This window comes from Motacilla alba, chromosome 5 (assembly GCF_015832195.1).
Source record: "Motacilla alba alba isolate MOTALB_02 chromosome 5, Motacilla_alba_V1.0_pri, whole genome shotgun sequence".
NCBI classification, from domain to species: domain Eukaryota; kingdom Metazoa; phylum Chordata; class Aves; order Passeriformes; family Motacillidae; genus Motacilla; species Motacilla alba.
The window spans coordinates 16,423,421-16,442,696 of NC_052020.1; the positions used below are offsets into that span (position 1 = coordinate 16,423,421).

At 41.5% G+C, this 19,276-nt stretch overlaps 2 protein-coding genes across 3 annotated transcripts in view; one reads left to right on the forward strand and one right to left on the reverse strand.

The window, feature by feature from the left end:
• The window catches only part of LOC119702200 (toll interacting protein), a 24,593-nt gene extending 20,099 nt beyond the window's left edge, over positions 1 to 4,494 (forward strand). Inside the window, exon 7 of one of the 2 annotated variants that reach the window (XM_038139825.1) lies at positions 1,019 to 4,494. In XM_038139825.1, the coding sequence (XP_037995753.1) occupies positions 1,019 to 1,233 (215 nt within the window). In that variant the 3' untranslated portion in view covers positions 1,234 to 4,494. The remainder of the gene's footprint in view (positions 1 to 1,018) is intronic. The other variant, XM_038139827.1, reaches the window with a different exon arrangement.
• The window catches only part of LOC119701416 (mucin-5AC-like), a 45,660-nt gene continuing 29,002 nt past the window's right edge, over positions 2,619 to 19,276 (reverse strand). Inside the window, 11 exon segments of the mRNA XM_038138064.1 lie at positions 2,619 to 8,055; positions 9,703 to 9,814; positions 10,225 to 10,480; positions 10,570 to 10,722; positions 11,095 to 11,193; positions 11,293 to 11,415; positions 12,297 to 12,340; positions 13,524 to 13,698; positions 14,156 to 14,376; positions 14,580 to 14,720; positions 15,276 to 19,275. Coding sequence (XP_037993992.1) covers positions 7,794 to 8,055; positions 9,703 to 9,814; positions 10,225 to 10,480; positions 10,570 to 10,722; positions 11,095 to 11,193; positions 11,293 to 11,415; positions 12,297 to 12,340; positions 13,524 to 13,698; positions 14,156 to 14,376; positions 14,580 to 14,720; positions 15,276 to 19,275 — 5,586 coding nt within the window. The 3' untranslated portion in view covers positions 2,619 to 7,793.

A 19,276-nucleotide genomic window follows, 5' to 3' on the forward strand; every position in this document is an offset into this window, starting at 1 on the left:
ATTAAGGATCTGAAACTACATAGAGAAGAAGTGAAATACACAATTTTCAGAAGTGATAACAAAAAAATGTAGATAAATACTATTATCTGTTTTCAGTTTTATGCTAAACAAAAGGTAGTGTTTTCAGCAGGGGTTCTGTGCTTAGTGATGGAAGTTCTTATGTGATGAAAAAGGGATGGATTTTATCTACTAATTTCTTTTAACGGAAATAGGAATATCTTTTTCTAAAACTCTGTAAACTGACAGTGTTTTATTTTACATGGATGTACAAGAAGGTAATGAAAAATGACAGGTCAGATGAATTTTGTCCTTTAGAAGAGAGATGAACAAAGCAGTGTGTGCGCCTAGAAGTGTTGCTCTTTTGCCACATAGTGACTTTGAAGGTGGGATGGAACTTTAGCCAGGAAAAACATTGCTAAAAATTGCTTATTTGTGTGGTCCAGTCTTCTGGTGGACCAAAGTACTTTGCTTTCCTTTGAATACGCTGGAGATTGCATTCATTGTCTTTCTAAATATCATCTGTGTATATTGCTGATGTAGAACCATTTTTTCATCGCAACATAAATACACTGGAACTAAAACATGAGGTGGGGAAAACCAACCACACCTTTCTGTGATGAGTTTAGTGTTTGGTTAGTGAATTATGTGTGAACCTGTTTAATGCAAGTTGTACCTAATTTTGAACAGTACCTGTTGCCATACTGTAATTTATACTTCTGGAATATAACCTTGGGGTGAGAACCTGTTCCAGAAAAATATTTTTTCTTGCAACAGTGCAGGTATAATCTCTGCACTCTTATTCCTCCTGTGGAGTGCATGTTAAAATAAATAAATGCTAAAGTTGGTGGGTTGGGACAAGTCATCACACCTTTTAGAGCTGATTTTGTCTTCAAAATCACTGGGATTTTTTTGTTGTGGGTTTGTTTTTTGGGTTTGTTTCGGTTTTGGTTTTTTTTTTTATTTTCCCCCCTACTTATATATGTTTTGTGGCTTTCTTTCTTCTGTTTTTAACCTGTAGGGATGCCTGCAGTCTGTAATCCAGGCATGGTCCCGGTTGCAATACCACCTCCTGCGGTCAACCCTCAGCACCTGTGTAATGAAGAAGACCTGAAATCTATCCAGGACATGTTTCCCAACATGGACAGGGAAGTAATCCGCTCAGTGCTAGAAGCTCAGAGGGGGAACAAGGATGCAGCTATCAACTCCTTACTTCAGATGGCTGAGGAATCATAGATGCCCACTTCCTGTATAGTCCCTGTCCTCGATGCCACTTATTTTTACTTGCCAAGCCAGGGATTTAGCTAGAGGAAGAATTTCCCAACAGCTTTCTGTTAGTGCATCGTGTGTGACAGATTGTACCCCTTTTCTCCTGGGACAGTTGGATCTTCTTCTCTTTCTTTCTCAGTCTGTACATACTCTGTTTAGCTTATGTCCTACCATAGAGCAGTGAAGCATATTTACTATCAGCTGTGCCCTGTGTGGCTATATTCTGATGGGATTTGGAATAATACTGCTTTGTTTCTTTCTCTCCCCCTTTCCATAAACTTGCTCTTAAAAAGTAACTCTATGCAGTACAAGATTTACTAGTGTTTGTTAGATTGGGAAAAAAAGACTTTCCAGGGAAGGTTTGCTGTTTAAATGATTTGTTAAAAGTACTTCAGTTTCTGCAAGCAGCCTATTTTTGCCAGAAGTTAAAGGAGAGACCCTTTCTTATCCTGTGGTATTTAGTTATTACTAAATATATTTAGTGATATATTCACACCTTTTAGATGAAAGATTTTTAATTTAATAAGCTAAATTTCTTAGGTTGTACTGTTGGTATTTGTATTGGGCATCTTCTATTCAATCTAGTCATTGGGTACCAAAGCAATATATTATCTGGTGTGCATTTGGGGCTTTGTCCTCCCACATAGTATTGTTATGTATCTGTAAAATCTTAGGAGGTAACTTTTAACTCATACAGTAGGTATTGCTGTAGCAGAGAATGGGACTAAGCCCTAATGTACTCCTACAGTTAATTGCACTCTAACTATTACTTCTGCATTCCCATGGCTATTTCAAACGTTAAGTGCAGAAGTAAAGATACTTATACCTGGAAAATGTTTGAAGTCGTAAAGAATTATTTAAGATGTTGTCTTACATTAAAAAAGCAGATATCTATGATCTGGTTATAAAGCTTCTTTCTTTATACCTATGTTTCAGCAAAGTTATTGCTTTACATTAGTGGGAAAATGATTGTATTTTTCCTGTAATAAGAAATAAGCGTGAAAAGTAGCTTCAGGGTCTTAGAATGGCATTATGAATTGCTCAGTGACTTGTTAGACTACAGCTGCTGTAGTCAGTTTATTATTATTTGATGCAGATGGAAATAAAATTCTATGTGAGAGACAGTTTAACATATCTTGAGTTACAGTCTGATCCTCAGAGGAGGTGTTTGTATTTATTGTTAGTGTAATTTTTTCAAGTAAAAGTTGATTTTGGAGCTGCAGAATCATGCAGTTATGCACCAGTTACACCTGTCGGAGGAATTTCTGTGGTGTCTGTTTTTGTAAAGTAATGCACTTTAAATAGTCTGCACCAATTTATTTTTCCAGTGATGTGCAATGTTGCTGTTTTTTTCTCTTTAATGTTTGATTTCAAATACTTTCTACAATAGCCATAGACCTTTATATTTTCAAGAGTTGAAATGAATGTACGCTTGAAATCTAGGCTCTTGAGTGATTCATGAGAACATTAAAGCCAGGTTTGGAGCAGGGAATGACAACCCATATTCTCTGCTTTCCCCACACTTTATTTTATGTCCTATGCTTAAAATATTTTCTTTGTTATCTGATGGAAAGCTGATTTTATCCCCCCGCAACGTACATTCAAGTAGCCTTTAGGTAGCACTGGCAGTAGAGCATGAATATTTATTTTTTTAATCATTAAAAGTAATACTGAAACTTTTAAAATACAGCACCAAAAATCATCCCAGTTTCTGACCTTTTAAAGCTGTCTTTTCATAATATACAGTTTTAAGTTTTGTTATGAATCCCTCTTAAATTTCCCATTGAAAGCATAAGTATCTTTGAACATCCTCCAATTGGGTTTTGAATAATGAAATTCAAGGCTATAGTTCTGTGTGCTGTAGTTGTAGAATTGCCACGCTTTTGTTTTCTAAAGTTAAATGGGTATTCTTCAAGAAAGTAGTCTTGCCCCTTCCCTACAATCATGGTAAATTTTGTGATTGATTACGTGTAGAGGCATTTGGTCTTTATAAAAGCAGTGTGTTTTGTGACATCATGACCCAAAAGGATGAATGCTGGTAAGGATTTAATGCTTAGATACCTCCAGGAAGAGTCCTGTGCTCTAACTTTTATATAGATAGCATGAATTGCTAGGGATGGAACAATTCAGGGAAAATGTACATATTTAAATTTTTATATTAAAATGGTGGGATTCATAATACAGCTTTTCATAAAAGCAGGTGGTCATGGTTCAACTTAATGGCTGGTAAATTGTACTGCATCCTATTTCAGCTCCATTTCAAGCGTAGAACAAAACCACCTTTCAGTCCTAACTGCCAGGAGGGGTAAGTGCAAAAGTTAAGCTGGCCTGCTTTATTCATAAACTGACTCTGGCCCTCTGAGGGAGACTCCTGTTCTTAGATACATTTTTAGTGTGTATTTTTTTCCTAGGCAAACGTTATGCAAAACAGGGTACAAATATGAGTTGAAAATAGGATATGTAGGAGCAGTATGGCCAGTAGATGGATTTCATTATCTTACACTATACTTAAATATTGTTCTGTGGATTTTTTTTGTCTTTAAGCATTAGAGATTAAACTCTTACATCAATATGTGCTGCTTTCTCTTGTTAAAAAGAACAAAGTGATCAGGCTACTCAGCTTTTCAGCATACATATCCTTCCAGTTAAGCTGTTTGTTGTTAGGTTTGAATCAGAGAGAGATGACAAAAGGTAGGAAGTATTGACTTATTTTAGGGTCTGTGAAATTCAGGTATTGGAACTGAAAATCTGGTTTTCTATTTAAAACAAACAAATCGTCAGTCATGATTGTAGCTTTTGAGAAAATGCTAATGGGGTAATACTGTGTTTGATGCTGCTCCTCTGCTCAACAGCTTCCAGCAGCTTGGAGCTAAAGCCAGCTGTGTAAGACAGGCATCTGCTAAAAGTTAGTGCTCTCAGTATAGTTTGAGTCCTGCCAAGAGCCTCAACTCGCTAAAGGTAGGAACATTTTTTGTCTAGCTAGATCCTTGCAGCTTCTCTACTGCTCTTTGCATCTGCTGATGGTACTGATTGGATTTATTCCCCCCTTATAAACGTTATTGCCTGTTTGGTTGAAATGTAATACCCTACAGAGGATGTTGTGTTGCTGTAATTATTCTGAAGACATTGTTTCTCTGTATTGAGGTCCGGTGTCCAAATATGTTTCTTGCACTCTAAAGTACATTAACTTTTTCATTCTAATTTAATAAATGTACCATCTGAATGAAAGTGTATTATGTCTCTGTTGGAGAGCACCACAGTGTGAGTCTTTGACTGATCTAAAATTCAAGTATTGGTTACTGTCTTCTGTTCAGTGTTGAACATTGGTTGGCAAACTACACTGCTTCTTAATGTGACCATCTGGTGGGAACAGTAACAGTAAATGCTCAAAAGTACTTTGAGAATTCCTCTACAGGTAGGTGCCTCTTTCTGACTCTTCTAGGGGCTGCTTTCTCAAGGAAATGTGCTGGCGTTGCAGGTCTGGAGGACACAAGAAGACAGTAGTGATGCTGCATTGTTTGAAGGACAGCATTGGAGAGCAGGGGAGGAGGGAAGAATGGCACATGGGTGTGGAGGGAATGCTCAGTGTGAAGGATTGAGGACTCTGGATGAGAGTGGTGTCCAAATGAAGAGTTATGAAATGGACCATGTGTGATATTCCAGCTACGAAAAGAGCTGGCTCTATCTGCTAATATATGAGTAATTAATTTGAAAGCTTTGGTTTGCATATCATCTCTTTCTAGTATTGTGATGGTAAAGGTATCTGGGGCCCTCTCTCACTTAACAGCATCACCATGCGCAGTCATAATTGTGATTATTAACCAACTGCTAGTCTGAAGTATTACTGTGTTACCAAGCTAACATTTTGGGATTTACTGTCCATTCATATTGTGCTTTCTCTTCTAATCAAGAGTTTCGGTTTTTTTCACAAATGATAGTTGAGTCTTTCACAGCTAATTTTTCTTTGATTATTTTCTTAAAGCATTGAGTACCTACTGTGAAATAAAACTATGTTAAAATTGTGCTTTTTTCTAGCCCTTCAGTTTCTATGCCATTTTATCTTCAAAGGTTGCAGTTTGCTTTCACGTTTCTCCATTTTGATGTGAGAGATAGGAAGAGTGAAAATTAGTTTACTTTAAACAAATGTTGGCGTTCTTGTGGCTGCTGAAGCATCTATTTAGCATTTTGTATTTTTATTAGCTTTTTCATTTCAATGTTAATCAGTGATGATGTGTGGGGGTATAAAGAGAAATCAGTGTATTTTGAATTATTGAAACATTTCGGAACATCAGTGTGAGCAAGGCCTCTGGGAGAAATGCAAATATGTGTTTTCTTAGAATAAGAAGGAAAAATGAAAACCCATATTAGCAATCTTCTCCGCAGTTTTGAGTTGTAGCCTACTGAAGACTTGAGCTTTCTCTTCTAGGTCCTCGGGAAGCTTAGTCAGAAACCCAAGTTAATCTATTTTCATGCAGCAGTATATTTTAGAAGTATTTTCTTTACTATCTTGCCAAAAAGCATAATTAATTTTGTAAGATATACTTGGATTATACCATAACTTTTGAAGGAAAATTTGCATATAGACGGGAAAAGTGAATTTATGGAAAGCAAGTAGATGGAAAATTATCTGAGCTGCATAGGTGTTTCCATGGATGAGAGAATTATAAAAGTACTACTGTTTGAATTATCCAAAGAGTTCACTTAGAACATGGTTTTAAAATATTTCAGTGTACAAAAAATGGACAATTTTTATAAGTTTAATGTATTTACCATTGAAAGAGAATGAAGGATTATTCAATTTATTTTAAAATTATCTCCATTTATAAAATAACCCCAGTGAATTACACTTTCCATGTCTCTGCGGTCCATGTTTCTCTATGGATTACCAGGAACTTAACACTCAAAGGACAATGTTTTTCTGGTTTAAATTTGTTACCTCTGTAATAGTCATCAGTTTAATGTGGAGTACTAAGTTGATTTAAAATGCTTAAAGCTATTTTTTAAATTATTCTTTAAGTAGTTATAAAAGAGTATGTAATGGGGGTAATGGTTACAAATTCCTGCTGGTATGGCCACTCCTCTGTGACTACCCCACCTTCCCAGGTGCCCTTGTTTAATAGGTACAAGGCTCTGCAAGTGGAAACCAAATGAGGAGGACAATGGTTCATCTCTGTAGTAGGAAGACTCACAGGAAGTTCCCCTATGCACTGTGTTGAAACTGCTTCCAGAAAGAAAGAAAGATGAGGTATTGGCACAGGAGACCCTCCAGTGAGGGGAACAGAAGGTCCAATTTCCTGGCAAGCCCCACTTTATAGGGAAGTCATCTGCTTCCCTGGGGGCTGGGTTACAGATGTGATGAGGAAACTTTAAGCTCTGGTACAGCCCTTGGATTATTACCCATTATTGCTTTCTCATCTAGGCAGTTACAAAGTTTGCAATATGAAGGCCAAGGATGATCAGAAGAGGTTTTGGGGCCTTGGGACACCTGGTTACTAGGGGTGCAGGAGCATGAGTAGTGTTCTCCTTTATCCTTCCAGTTGCAGGGAATGGTCAGGGAAGAAATGAGAAGAACCAGCAGATCGATACTTGGTGGCAACAGCTGGGTACACCTGTCTCAGACAGCGAGAAGGATCTTTGCACGAGGGTCCAGTGCTTGTTGAAAGAGCATTAAAGTGGATTGAAGGGGAAAAGGGCTAAACCCAGGCTTGCTGTACATAAGCCTGGTGGCCACCCAGCAGTGTTAGACCATTGGAGTGGTAGCAAGATCCTCCACACCGCTCTGTGTGATGTGTGAGTATGCTGGAGCATATTTGAAATACATACAGTACATGCAGCATGAAGAACAAACTAAAGGAGGTGGAAGTGAGGAAATGAGAGGAGTTTTTTCATCCTTGTACCTTTTATGCTAGTGGGAAGAGCTATTTGGACATGGGTGAGGGAATTTTACCTAGTTCAGGAAGAGGGCTGTATTCCCAAAGACTACTAGAGAATATACCCCTCTGAGTCAGAAAACTTCCTGATGCCATTAATTGGACTCACTGTCATTTAGGTAATGAAGATGGGTATTGAAGAGTCACCATAACTGAAAAGTACTGAAAATTTTATTGATCAAATAAAACAGCTTTGTCCCTGTTTCTGAGATGTGTTAGGACTATTATGTCTATAAAAAGGATATTCAATAATGCTTTCACTAGGATCAAGGAGTGCAATGTAGCTGCAATGTTTTCTTGCTTTATTTTTTAGACTCCTTAATTCTTTTTTACCTCAAATATAGGTTTTGTCATAAAGCATGTGCTTGCATAGTTCTGTAAGTTACATGAGGTATTTTGCAGTCATCTGTTTTTACTCTTCAATACTGTAACATTTTAAAAAAAACCCAAACACTGCAATTTAATTGACCTTTTTTTATTATTTTTACAAGTAAGACATGAAAAAAGAATGTTAGAGAAGGAGCACAAGTTATTTTGGGGAAGACATGATTCCAGCTTCTCTAGGGTCTCTGCTTTCTTTTTCCAGTGACCATATCCTCACCTTAATTGCCACTGGGAACCAAGTGATACAGCCTGTTGCAGTTGGGAGCTATATTTTCTAGATTGTTGGAATTGAGAGTCAGGTGCTGCAGTGGTTTCTGAAGAGCAACCATTCACACACTGGCAGTTTTCCACATAGAGATAGGTGTAATTTATGCTGGTTCCATTTTGGCAAGTCAGGGTCACCTCTCTTGTTTGGGTACTGAGTTCCTGGCAGCAACCACACTTGTGTTCCATCTGGTTTGCTTCAAGAGAGTACCTGTGTTCCGCCGGAGAAAAAAATGCATCTTGTTAAAAACACACAGAAAACCCCCTCAGTGATTTTTGGTTTTTTTAACATCCTCTTTTCCTCCTTGTCACACACACTTATGAATGTGATTTTTGTTGTCTTCAATAGTGAAACTGTTCTTGCTTCCATTGAATCCAGTTCAATTCAGGGGAATCATATAAACAAATTAACTTGGTTGCTGTTCTGCAGTCACAGAATCGCGTAAGTTGGAACAGACCTTTCAGATCATCTAGTCTAAGCATTAACCCAGCACTACCCAGTCCACCACTAAACTGTGTCTCTAAGTGCCACATCTGCATGTCTTTTAAATACTTGAAGGGATGGTGACTGAACTGCTTCCCTGGGCAACCTGTTCCAGTGCTTGACAACCATTTCAGTGAAAAAAAATTCCTAATATCCAATCTAAACCCTTTCTGGTGCAACTTGAAGCCATTTCCTCTCATCCTTTCACTTGTTATCTGGGAGAAGAGATCAACCCCCACCTCACTACAACCTCCTTTCAGGCAGTTGTAGAGAATGTGAACATTTCCCCTGAGCCTCCTTTTCTCCAGGTTAAACACCTCCAACTCCCTCAGCTGCTCTTCAAGACTTGTGCTCCAGACCCTTCCCCAGCTCTGTTGCCCTTCTCTGGACATGCTTCCTCCATGTCTTTCTTTCAGTGAGTGGCCCAGAACTGGACATAAGACTCGATGTGTGACCTCCTATGGCTGAGTACATTGTCCTGGTCCTGCTGGCCACGCTATTGCTGATCCAGGCCAGCATGTTCTTGGTCTTCTTGGCCACTTTGGCACATGCTGGCTCATGTCCAGCTGTCGTCACCAACATCCCCAGGTCCCTTTTCACTGGGCAGCTTCCCAGCCCCCCTGTCCCAGCCTGTAGCACTGTCTGGGGTTGTTGTGACCCAAGGGCAGGATGCAGCACTAAGCCTTATTGAACCTCACACAATTATTGATAAAGATATAGAACAGGACTGGTTGCAACACTGAGCCCCTGGAAACACTACTGGTGACCGTCCCCCATCTGGAGGTAACTCCATTCAACACCACCCTTTGGGTGTGGCCGTCCAGCCAGTTTTTTATGCAGTGAACAGTTCACCTGTCCAAGCTATGAGCTCCCAGCTTCTCCAGGAGAATCCTGTGGGAAATGCTGTCAAAAGCTTTATAAAAGTCTGGGTAGACAATATCCACAGCCTTTTCCTCATCCCTTAAGTGGGTCATGCTGTGCTAGAAGGAGATCAGGTTGGTCAAGCAGCATCTGCCTTTCCCAAATCCATCCTGATTTTGTGGGCCTGATCCCCTTTTTACCCTGTATGTACTCTGTGATCACACTCAAGATAATCTGCTCCATGTCCTTCCCTGCCACCAAGGTCTGACAGGCTCATAGGCCCGTACGTCTCTGGATCCTCTCTCCAAACTTTATTTGCTTTGTAGATGAGCATCTCATTGGCTGACCTGCAGTCAACTGGGACCTCCATGGTTAACCAGACTGCTGACAAATTATTGAAAGTGGCTTTGTGAGCACTTTCTCCAGCTCCTTCAGTATCCTTGGATGATAAATTAACTTGACACACCAGATAAAGGAAGCCATAGAGATGTTAAATGAATTTTTAGAACTTACATTGAGGATCCAGGACAAGTTCCTTCACAATATGACAGCTCAACAGGTCCAGAAGACTCACAGTCAGCATGGCGGATCACAGTTTCCTTGGTGTAAGGCCTGCAGCTTTTAGCTTCATAAAAAAGGGGGAGGAGAGAAAATATATTTCATTTCTCTAGTTCTGAACTAAAGGAATTGTAAACCAGTTTCAAAGTGCTTGATGTCTGATTACTGAGAATCTGCAGTGTGTGATGGGATGGGTACTGTGTAATGTATATGGAGTTGTCAGGTTATTCTTTCATTTTGGCTGTAAAGTGCCTTTGGAAGATAATGCAGAGACCTGAGTGTTGATGGGTTGATTTGTACTGTTCACTATCAGGAAAAAATTGCATTTTTCTTTTGTATAAACATTGAAACACAAGATCTTATTAAATAGACGATGTGAAAACAGGGTGAGTGAAGAATCCTTCCATTCACTCAAAGATAGTTACAGGTTGAATAGAGTGCTCTTCAGGCAGAACACATAAACACAGCATTACTTACGTTTACATATTTTGCAGCAGCCATCAGATGTAATCTCTGTTTCATCCTTTGTGAAAGAAGAGGGATTTGTATTAGTACACGGATGACAATCCATGAGTAAGAATATTAGTACTACTGATACTGGCCAGAAGGCTTCTCTGGGATGAACCCTGAATGAAGCAATGGATGACTTACTGTCCTCACCATAGGAATCTTCAATACTTGTAGCCTCATAAGAAAATACTGTGCTTTTCCTATTATTAATCATAGAGCAAGCCTAGTTTCATTCTTAAGACATTCCTGCAATTTCAGTGGAAGTGATTTGTTGTGTTCTTCCTTGTCCCTCTTTGTTCATTTAAACTGAATTGAGTCAATGAAAGACTGATAAAAACTTACAGGATCGCACTCTTCAGGGTCGTGCTCAGGGCACACTCTTTTAGTTTGGACTGCAACAAACTGATCTTCGATTTTTTCACATTTGTAGTGGCTGCACTGATCGAGTGGCAGGATCTCGTTAACCTAAAATTTTATAAGAAAAGCAGAAGTTGGTTTTTTTCATTGTGATCAAGTATGTCTGAGCTAAGTAAGTTCTCCTCAAAGATTCTCAGATGTTTGTGAACTTCTTTCAAGTGGCAAAAATGAAATTCTACAAACTGTAGCTAGCTTGAAAGTTGAAATCCTGGCTCTGAACACTTAGACCATAAATTTGAAACCATTAGCCACAAAAATCAAGAATTTGATTCCAAATAATGTTCAACTTAGAAAGCTGATACATTGTTTTCAGAGTAATTTCAGTATTTTATTTTTACCAGTAAGGGACATGAGTTGACTCTTAGCTGTTCTAACTTGTATGGGCTAACAGATAGATCTGAAAATGAAAGGAATACTTACATTGAGGACATGAACAGTGTTGTTACTGAGTTTGACTTTGCAAGCTACTTCAATACACTTCCCACAGCACTCTCCTTCCTCAGTCATGTATTGGTAACCCTAGTCAGAAAGAGATGAAGGAAAAAGTATGTTAAATTGGTGATGGAGAATTCTAATCTTGCTGTAGCGGACTGGACAGCTTAGAGAACCTGAACTCACCAGAGGGCAAGATGTCTCACACTGAACTGTTTCACAATGCATAAGGTTTGCATTAGTCTCTGGATCTTTCTCAGAACTGCAGGTACACTTCTTACATGAGTCGATTACTACTGACTTTCCAACCTGCAAGACAGAAAAGAAAAACCCAAAAAAACATTCAAATGCCAACAGTTTCTATATAATATAAAGGTAGATTTGATAGCATTGCTGAGAACCATTAAGGTTGCTGAAACACAAGTATAACAGTTCTCAAATTCTCTTTGAATGTAAAGTTTTTTTTGGCTTCATGCCTTGCAGGAAAGCTCATATTAAGAGGAAACTAAATGAAGCAATGTAAAAGGGAGCAGTAAATTAATTAAATTAAATTAAGATTGATTTGTACTGTCTAATTATTTTACCAGCTTTTCAATGCTCCATTTAAGAATATTTTTCCTCTTTAAGTTATGTTCAGTGGTTGTAAAACAATTATAATTTAAAAGCAGGGATTAAAATAGGCCTTTACATATGCAGATACATAAGCAGAGATCTAAATTTACATATGGATTTTAGTCTTTCTGAAATGTATCCCCAAAGACTCCAGTGCTAATATTTAAATTACGAGTTAATGACCTAGGTGCCAATTTTAGCAAAAGGATTTAGGTATCAATTAAATCAAAAATGTTAGCTTTGGTTTTTTTAAGGTTTTCCGGGCTTATTTCAAAGAGCAATTGAGTTTGGGCTATTCATCAGATTGTCTGGCAAAGTCATTAATTACAAAAGTGAGAGGAAGCTTAAAAAGAAAGTACATCACTAAAAATGGTACACTCTTCTTTTATACTACTCAATGAGGAAGACTTCTGTGACAAATTTGATTTTGACTTTAAATACCCAAACAACTTCCAGTTAAGGGCTAGAGAGAAAAACCTCCAAAAACATGTACTGGGTAAAGAACTTTCTCAAATACTTATTTTGGTAGAAAGGATGTACTTTTCACTTCCAGCAATATACTGCTATATCACTCTTACCGTGTACAATGTTCCATTAATCACACAGACATCAGGTATTGGTTCTAAAAAACGAAACAAAAAATGAATTCCAGAATAACTCAAATTGTGAGTCTTCCTGAGAAGTCAAGATGTTATCAGGTTTTGTTAGTATCGCAGAGAGTACTGAAAACTTGAATTCAATCCCCCTATGTGCTTAGACTTCATATGTAGTGTAGCTGAATGTTTAAGTAAAGTTTCATCATTAAAATCAGCTGGAAGAGGTGGAGAGAAATGGCTTCAAACTCAAGCTATGCCTGAAAAATTCCTTTCTTGCCCTTTCAATATCTGGTTCAATTCAAATTAAATTAGTTGTTTCCTCTGGGAACTCTCGGCCTCCAGGGATAAACAAAGATGTTTCAGTTATTGATTCTTTATGACCTTTCAGAACATGGCTTGTATGGAAGATTGACCCTGTGGAAAAAGGTATTCCTGCTAAGGTATTCCTACTAAAGGTATTCCTACCTAATGTAAATATAAGAACATGGCAGAACCCCTCTATGTCTTTCACAGAACTGCTTTAAACTTGCCTGTTCCTTTGTTTTGACTTTCCTTTTTCCGGCTTAATTTATGGGTACTTTTTTCTTTTTAGTCTTTTGCACAAGTATAAGGACATAAAATATATGTATATAAAAGTGTGAGTTTATAAATAAACTAATATAACTGTAGGATTTTTTTTATTTTCATGAGCATCTGGCAAGATTGTAAGTATAATTATTACTTTTCATACACTGTCAATTCAGTTACTGATGACAATTCACTTTGTACTATTGCTTCCTGTTACTTGGTCTTGTAGTAAACTGTTGAGCTTTTTAGTGGCTTATTCTTATGTTTATGCATCTTAGTTTAGTTGCATTTAGGCTAATGTTAATGTGCTCCAATGTTCCATTAATTACATGAAAAAGATGCATTGATAACATTTATAATTACAGGTCCAAAGATAGTTGAGATACATAGACCAGTGAATGTTCAAAATATTATTCTGCTCTCTCACCCATTCTCTCATCAAAGTTAAATGAAAACACCATTATTTTTTAAACAAAGCTTCAATCCATATTTAGCCAAAAATCATTGAGTGTTCACTGAGACAGAAAAATTTTAAAAATATTTTGCTGTTACTGTGATACATTAAGAACTTCCTTAGATATTAACAGTAGCGCAAATGTAATTTACTGGAGTGGTATTTATACGTGTATTTTTAATACTTACGGCATTCAAATTCAGGACAACATGGGTCTTTTTGTGGTAGTACAGCCATGGGAACAAATCCTAGGTCACAAGTTGTTTGCTGAGCTGTTTGGCATGGGAGCGGCTGGCATTGCACAGTAGCAGTGAGGGAGTCACAGACACACTTCTGGCATTCATTTATCCACTCCTCTCCAGGCTGAAAATATGTAAATTATTTATTCTTAAATGCTCCTTCATCCTAGTTGTTCAGTTTTAACTGAAGATATGCTCTCAAAATTAGTAGGAAATTCAGATTGGAGTTGTTTTAGCACATCATTTAAGAACAGATATGGTAAGAATAACCACAGAATTTTCTTCTGCATAAAAAGAATGGTATTTTATATTTCACAGCTAGTCTACTTATGTCTATGAAATTTAAATGACTTTTATTAAAACCAAAAGTCTCTGTCATAGTCTTAGTGAGCTTTTCCACCAAGAGATTACTTAAAAGTCTGGTAATGCCAGGTTAAATAATTGTGCGCTATCAGGTCATTTGTTACATGACCAACATTGTTATTGACATACACAGAGGTTTATTTAAATTGGCTGTTAAAGGACAGAAATTGGTCTAGTTTTGCAACAGTGGTGTATTAGAAAGTAGGGAGGGGAACTACCTTTCGTGCAGGACTGACATCAGTGCAGTTTCTTTCTACTGAAGTTGTGGTGGTTGTTGCTGTGGTTGGTGAGGCAGCTTCTGATGTAGTTGAGGAGGCGACTGAAGGAGCAGGAGTTGTCAGAGGACATGGCCCATAGAAGGGCTCAATCTCACATTCCTTGCTACAAAGTGCATAAAAATTACAGCCAGCTCTATCTGTTCTGTTGTATACCACTTCCCCTGCAGATGAAAATTGGAAGAGAAATTGCAAGAATGAAAATACATAGGGAGAAAAAACAAGAAAATATTGTGAAAATATTGTGTATTCATGTATAAAACATTTTACATTTTGATGCTTTTGAGTGGTTATCTTTAATTGAATAGAGTCTTAAGGGTTTATATTGCTTATGAAATCTTCTATAATCATAAAATAAGATACTTACCAGGAGAAAATAAAGTTTCAAAGACATGACAAAAGCATGGAGGTATTTTGCTGGATGTAACGGATGTGCTGGTGGAAGAACTGAAGGTTGCAGGAGTGCTTGTTGTAACATGACTTGATTGTGACGTACCAGTTGAAGCTACTGTTGAGTACAAGTAATAAATTTAGTTTGAGAGTACAGGATTTTGATCGAATAATTTTAACATCTTCAAGAGGTCTATTCAACAGTATGGTCAACCAAGTGAACATGTTTCTTGCATTCAAATAATTGACCTATGCATAAGTGCAGATTGTGGCAGGTTTTTTTCATTGCACATTGAATAACATCTGGCCTTTGGCAAATCTGTCGAGATTTACCTCAAACGTTTTGAAAAGTTTCAACTTCCTTCATTTAAGTGAGAATTAATACTATGAAGTTAACCAAGCTGACAAACTTAAATACTAGTAACAAAGGGGGAGACTGATGAAAAATTGGATTATGTGTTTTAAGGAATATAAACGGTCATAGATTCATATAATCACAGACTGGTTTAGGGAAAGAAGCCACAGGACACAAATATATGAATGTTGGACTAAAGAAAATTATGGTTGTAAAATTTTAAATAGTAGAAAATGACATACCTGGGCGGAGAGTAGTGCTGAAAGAAAGCTGTTATAGCAGTATTTTCTACAGTAGGAGAAAAGAATAAGACTTTACCTGTGGTACTTCCAGACTGAGGAAGAGTGGTAGTGAGCAGAGGTGACGGCCCAGAGGTAGTTACTAATCTTATTTCAGGTGACGTGGAGGCAGTGCCGGTGGTGGTAGCGATGATGGTTGATTCCTCTCTGGCTGAGGCTGTGGTGCTGGGGCCAGCTGTGGTACCTGTTGTGGTTCTTATTTTAACATCCAAGGGTGTTGTGGGAGATGATGGAGCCTGGGTTGCCACAGTGGAGGTCTCTCCTGGAGCAGAGGTGGCAGAGGCTCTTGTGGTGCTTCCTGCAGTGGTCCTGGAGGTGCTGGCAGTACTGGTGGCTGGTGTGGGCACTGTTGTTGTGGGTGGGGTGATGGTGGTTGTGCCTTCAGTCTGAGGGGGAGAGGTGCTGGTGGTGGTAGCAATGATGGTTGTACTTTCTCTGGCTGAGGCCGTGGTGCTGGGGCCAGCCGTGGTGCCAATGGTGGTTTTTATTTTCATAGGCTCTGTGTATCTTGGGGTGACAATGGTGGTTCCTTGTGTTGAGAGGGTACTTGTCATTCCTTCGGTGGTTGTTTTTACTTTCTGTGGAAGTGTGGGGACAGCAGTTCCTGTTGCTGAAGGTTGTGTTGCTACTGTGGTGGTTTCTGTTGGGAGGTATGTTGTGGAGGTGCTTACAGTGGTTCCTGGAGGTGATACTGTTGTCTGGCAGTGTTTTCGTTCACAGCACAGCACTGAGACCTCGTAGTCGAAGCACATGGGGTACTTGAGAGTCTGATCCTTATTTCTGCACACAAGCCCTCTCTCAAGGCTGCAGTCAAATTTCTGTTCCATTGTCTTGACAACTGTGTTAGGGTAGTCTTTAGCTCGGCACTTGATCTCTTGTGGCTTGTCACACAACTCATACCCAGCAGCTCTGATGTTTTCAAATGTCTCTAAATCTCCATTTTCACTGCCTGGAGTGGGGGAGTCCACATTAAACCACTGGGTCCAGGCACAGCGCTCCACCACGCAGTTGTCTGTGCTATTGGAGATGCGGATAGTGGTGGTGGCTGGCATGGTCACTGTTGTTGTGGGTGGGGTGATGGTGGTTGTGCCTTCAGTCTGAGGGGGAGAGGTGCTGGTGGTGGTAGCGATGATGGTTGTACTTTCTCGGGCTGAGGCTGTGGTGCTGGGGCCAGCTGTGGTGCCTGTGGTGGTTCTTATTTTAACATCCAAGGGTGTTGTGGGAGATGATGGAGCCTGGGTTGCCACAGTGGATGTTTCTCCTGGAGCAGAGGTGGCAGAGGCTCTTGTGGTGCTTCCTGCAGTGGTCCTGGAGGTGCTGGCAGTACTGGTGGCTGGTGTGGGCACTGTTGTTGTGGGTGGGGTGATGGTGGTTGTGCCTTCAGTCTGAGGGGGAGAGGTGCTGGTGGTGGTAGCGATGATGGTTGTACTTTCTCTGGCTGAGGCTGTGGTGCTGGGGCCAGCTGTGGTGCCTGTGGTGGTTCTTATTTTAACATCCAAGGGTGTTGTGGGAGATGATGGAGCCTGGGTTGCCACAGTGGATGTTTCTCCTGGAGCAGAGGTGGCAGAGGCTCTTGTGGTGCTTCCTGCAGTGGTCCTGGAGGTGCTGGCAGTACTGGTGGCTGGTGTGGGCACTGTTGTTGTGGGTGGGGTGATGGTGGTTGTGCCTTCAGTCTGAGGGGGAGAGGTGCTGGTGGTGGTAGCGATGATGGTTGTTTCCTCTCTGGCTGAGGCCGTGGTGCTGGGGCCAGCTGTGGTGCCTGTGGTGGTTCTTATTTTAACATCCAAGGGTGTTGTGGGAGATGATGGAGCCTGGGTTGCCACAGTGGAGGTTTCTCCTGGAGCAGAGGTGGCAGAGGCTCTTGTGGTGCTTCCTGCAGTGGTCCTGGCGGTGCTGGCAGTACTGGTGGCTGGTGTGGGCACTGTTGTTGTGGGTGGGGTGATGGTGGTTGTGCCTTCAGTCTGAGGGGGAGAGGTGCTGGTGGTGGTAGCGATGATGGTTGTACTTTCTCGGGCTGAGGCTGTGGTGCTGGGGCCAGCTGTGGTGCCTGTGGTGGTTCTTATTTTAACATCCAAGGGTGTTGTGGGAGATGATGGAGCCTGGGTTGCCACAGTGGAGGTTTCTCCTGGAGCAGAGGTGGCAGAGGCTCTTGTGGTGCTTCCTGCAGTGGTCCTGGAGGTGCTGGCAGTACTGGTGGCTGGTGTGGGCACTGTTGTTGTGGGTGGGGTGATGGTGGTTGTGCCTTCAGTCTGAGGGGGAGAGGTGCTGGTGGTGGTAGCGATGATGGTTGTACTTTCTCTGGCTGAGGCTGTGGTGCTGGGGCCAGCTGTGGTGCCTGTGGTGGTTCTTATTTTAACATCCAAGGGTGTTGTGGGAGATGATGGAGCCTGGGTTGCCACAGTGGAGGTTTCTCCTGGAGCAGAGGTGGCAGAGGCTCTTGTGGTGCTTCCTGCAGTGGTCCTGGAGGTGCTGGCAGTACTGGTGGCTGGTGTGGGCACTGTTGTTGTGGGTGGGGTGATGGTGGTTGTGCCTTCAGTCTGAGGGGGAGAGGTGCTGGTGGTGGTAGCGATGATGGTTGTACTTTCTCTGGCTGAGGCTGTGGTGCTGGGGCCAGCTGTGGTGCCTGTGGTGGTTCTTATTTTAACATCCAAGGGTGTTGTGGGAGATGATGGAGCCTGGGTTGCCACAGTGGAGGTTTCTCCTGGAGCAGAGGTGGCAGAGGCTCTTGTGGTGCTTCCTGCAGTGGTCCTGGAGGTGCTGGCAGTACTGGTGGCTGGTGTGGGCACTGTTGTTGTGGGTGGGGTGATGGTGGTTGTGCCTTCAGTCTGAGGGGGAGAGGTGCTGGTGGTGGTAGCGATGATGGTTGTTTCCTCTCTGGCTGAGGCTGTGGTGCTGGGGCCAGCTGTGGTGCCTGTGGTGGTTCTTATTTTAACATCCAAGGGTGTTGTGGGAGATGATGGAGCCTGGGTTGCCACAGTGGAGGTTTCTCCTGGAGCAGAGGTGGCAGAGGCTCTTGTGGTGCTTCCTGCAGTGGTCCTGGCGGTGCTGGCAGTACTGGTGGCTGGTGTGGGCACTGTTGTTGTGGGTGGGGTGATGGTGGTTGTGCCTTCAGTCTGAGGGGGAGAGGTGCTGGTGGTGGTAGCGATGATGGTTGTTTCCTCTCTGGCTGAGGCTGTGGTGCTGGGGCCAGCTGTGGTGCCTGTGGTGGTTCTTATTTTAACATCCAAGGGTGTTGTGGGAGATGATGGAGCCTGGGTTGCCACAGTGGAGGTTTCTCCTGGAGCAGAGGTGGCAGAGGCTCTTGTGGTGCTTCCTGCAGTGGTCCTGGAGGTGCTGGCAGTACTGGTGGCTGGTGTGGGCACTGTTGTTGTAGGTGGGGTGATGGTGGTTGTGCCTTCAGTCTGAGGGGGAGAGGTGCTGGTGGTGGTAGCGATGATGGTTGTACTTTCTCTGGCTGAGGCTGTGGTGCTGGGGCCAGCTGTGGTGCCTGTGGTGGTTCTTATTTTAACATCCAAGGGTGTTGTGGGAGATGATGGAGCCTGGGTTGCCACAGTGGAGGTTTCTCCTGGAGCAGAGGTGGCAGAGGCTCTTGTGGTGCTTCCTGCAGTGGTCCTGGAGGTGCTGGCAGTACTGGTGGCTGGTGTGGGCACTGTTGTTGTGGGTGGGGTGATGGTGGTTGTGCCTTCAGTCTGAGGGGGAGAGGTGCTGGTGGTGGTAGCGATGATGGTTGTTTCCTCTCTGGCTGAGGCTGTGGTGCTGGGGCCAGCTGTGGTGCCTGTGGTGGTTCTTATTTTAACATCCAAGGGTGTTGTGGGAGATGATGGAGCCTGGGTTGCCACAGTGGATGTTTCTCCTGGAGCAGAGGTGGCAGAGGCTCTTGTGGTGCTTCCTGCAGTGGTCCTGGAGGTGCTGGCAGTACTGGTGGCTGGTGTGGGCACTGTTGTTGTGGGTGGGGTGATGGTGGTTGTGCCTTCAGTCTGAGGGGGAGAGGTGCTGGTGGTGGTAGCGATGATGGTTGTT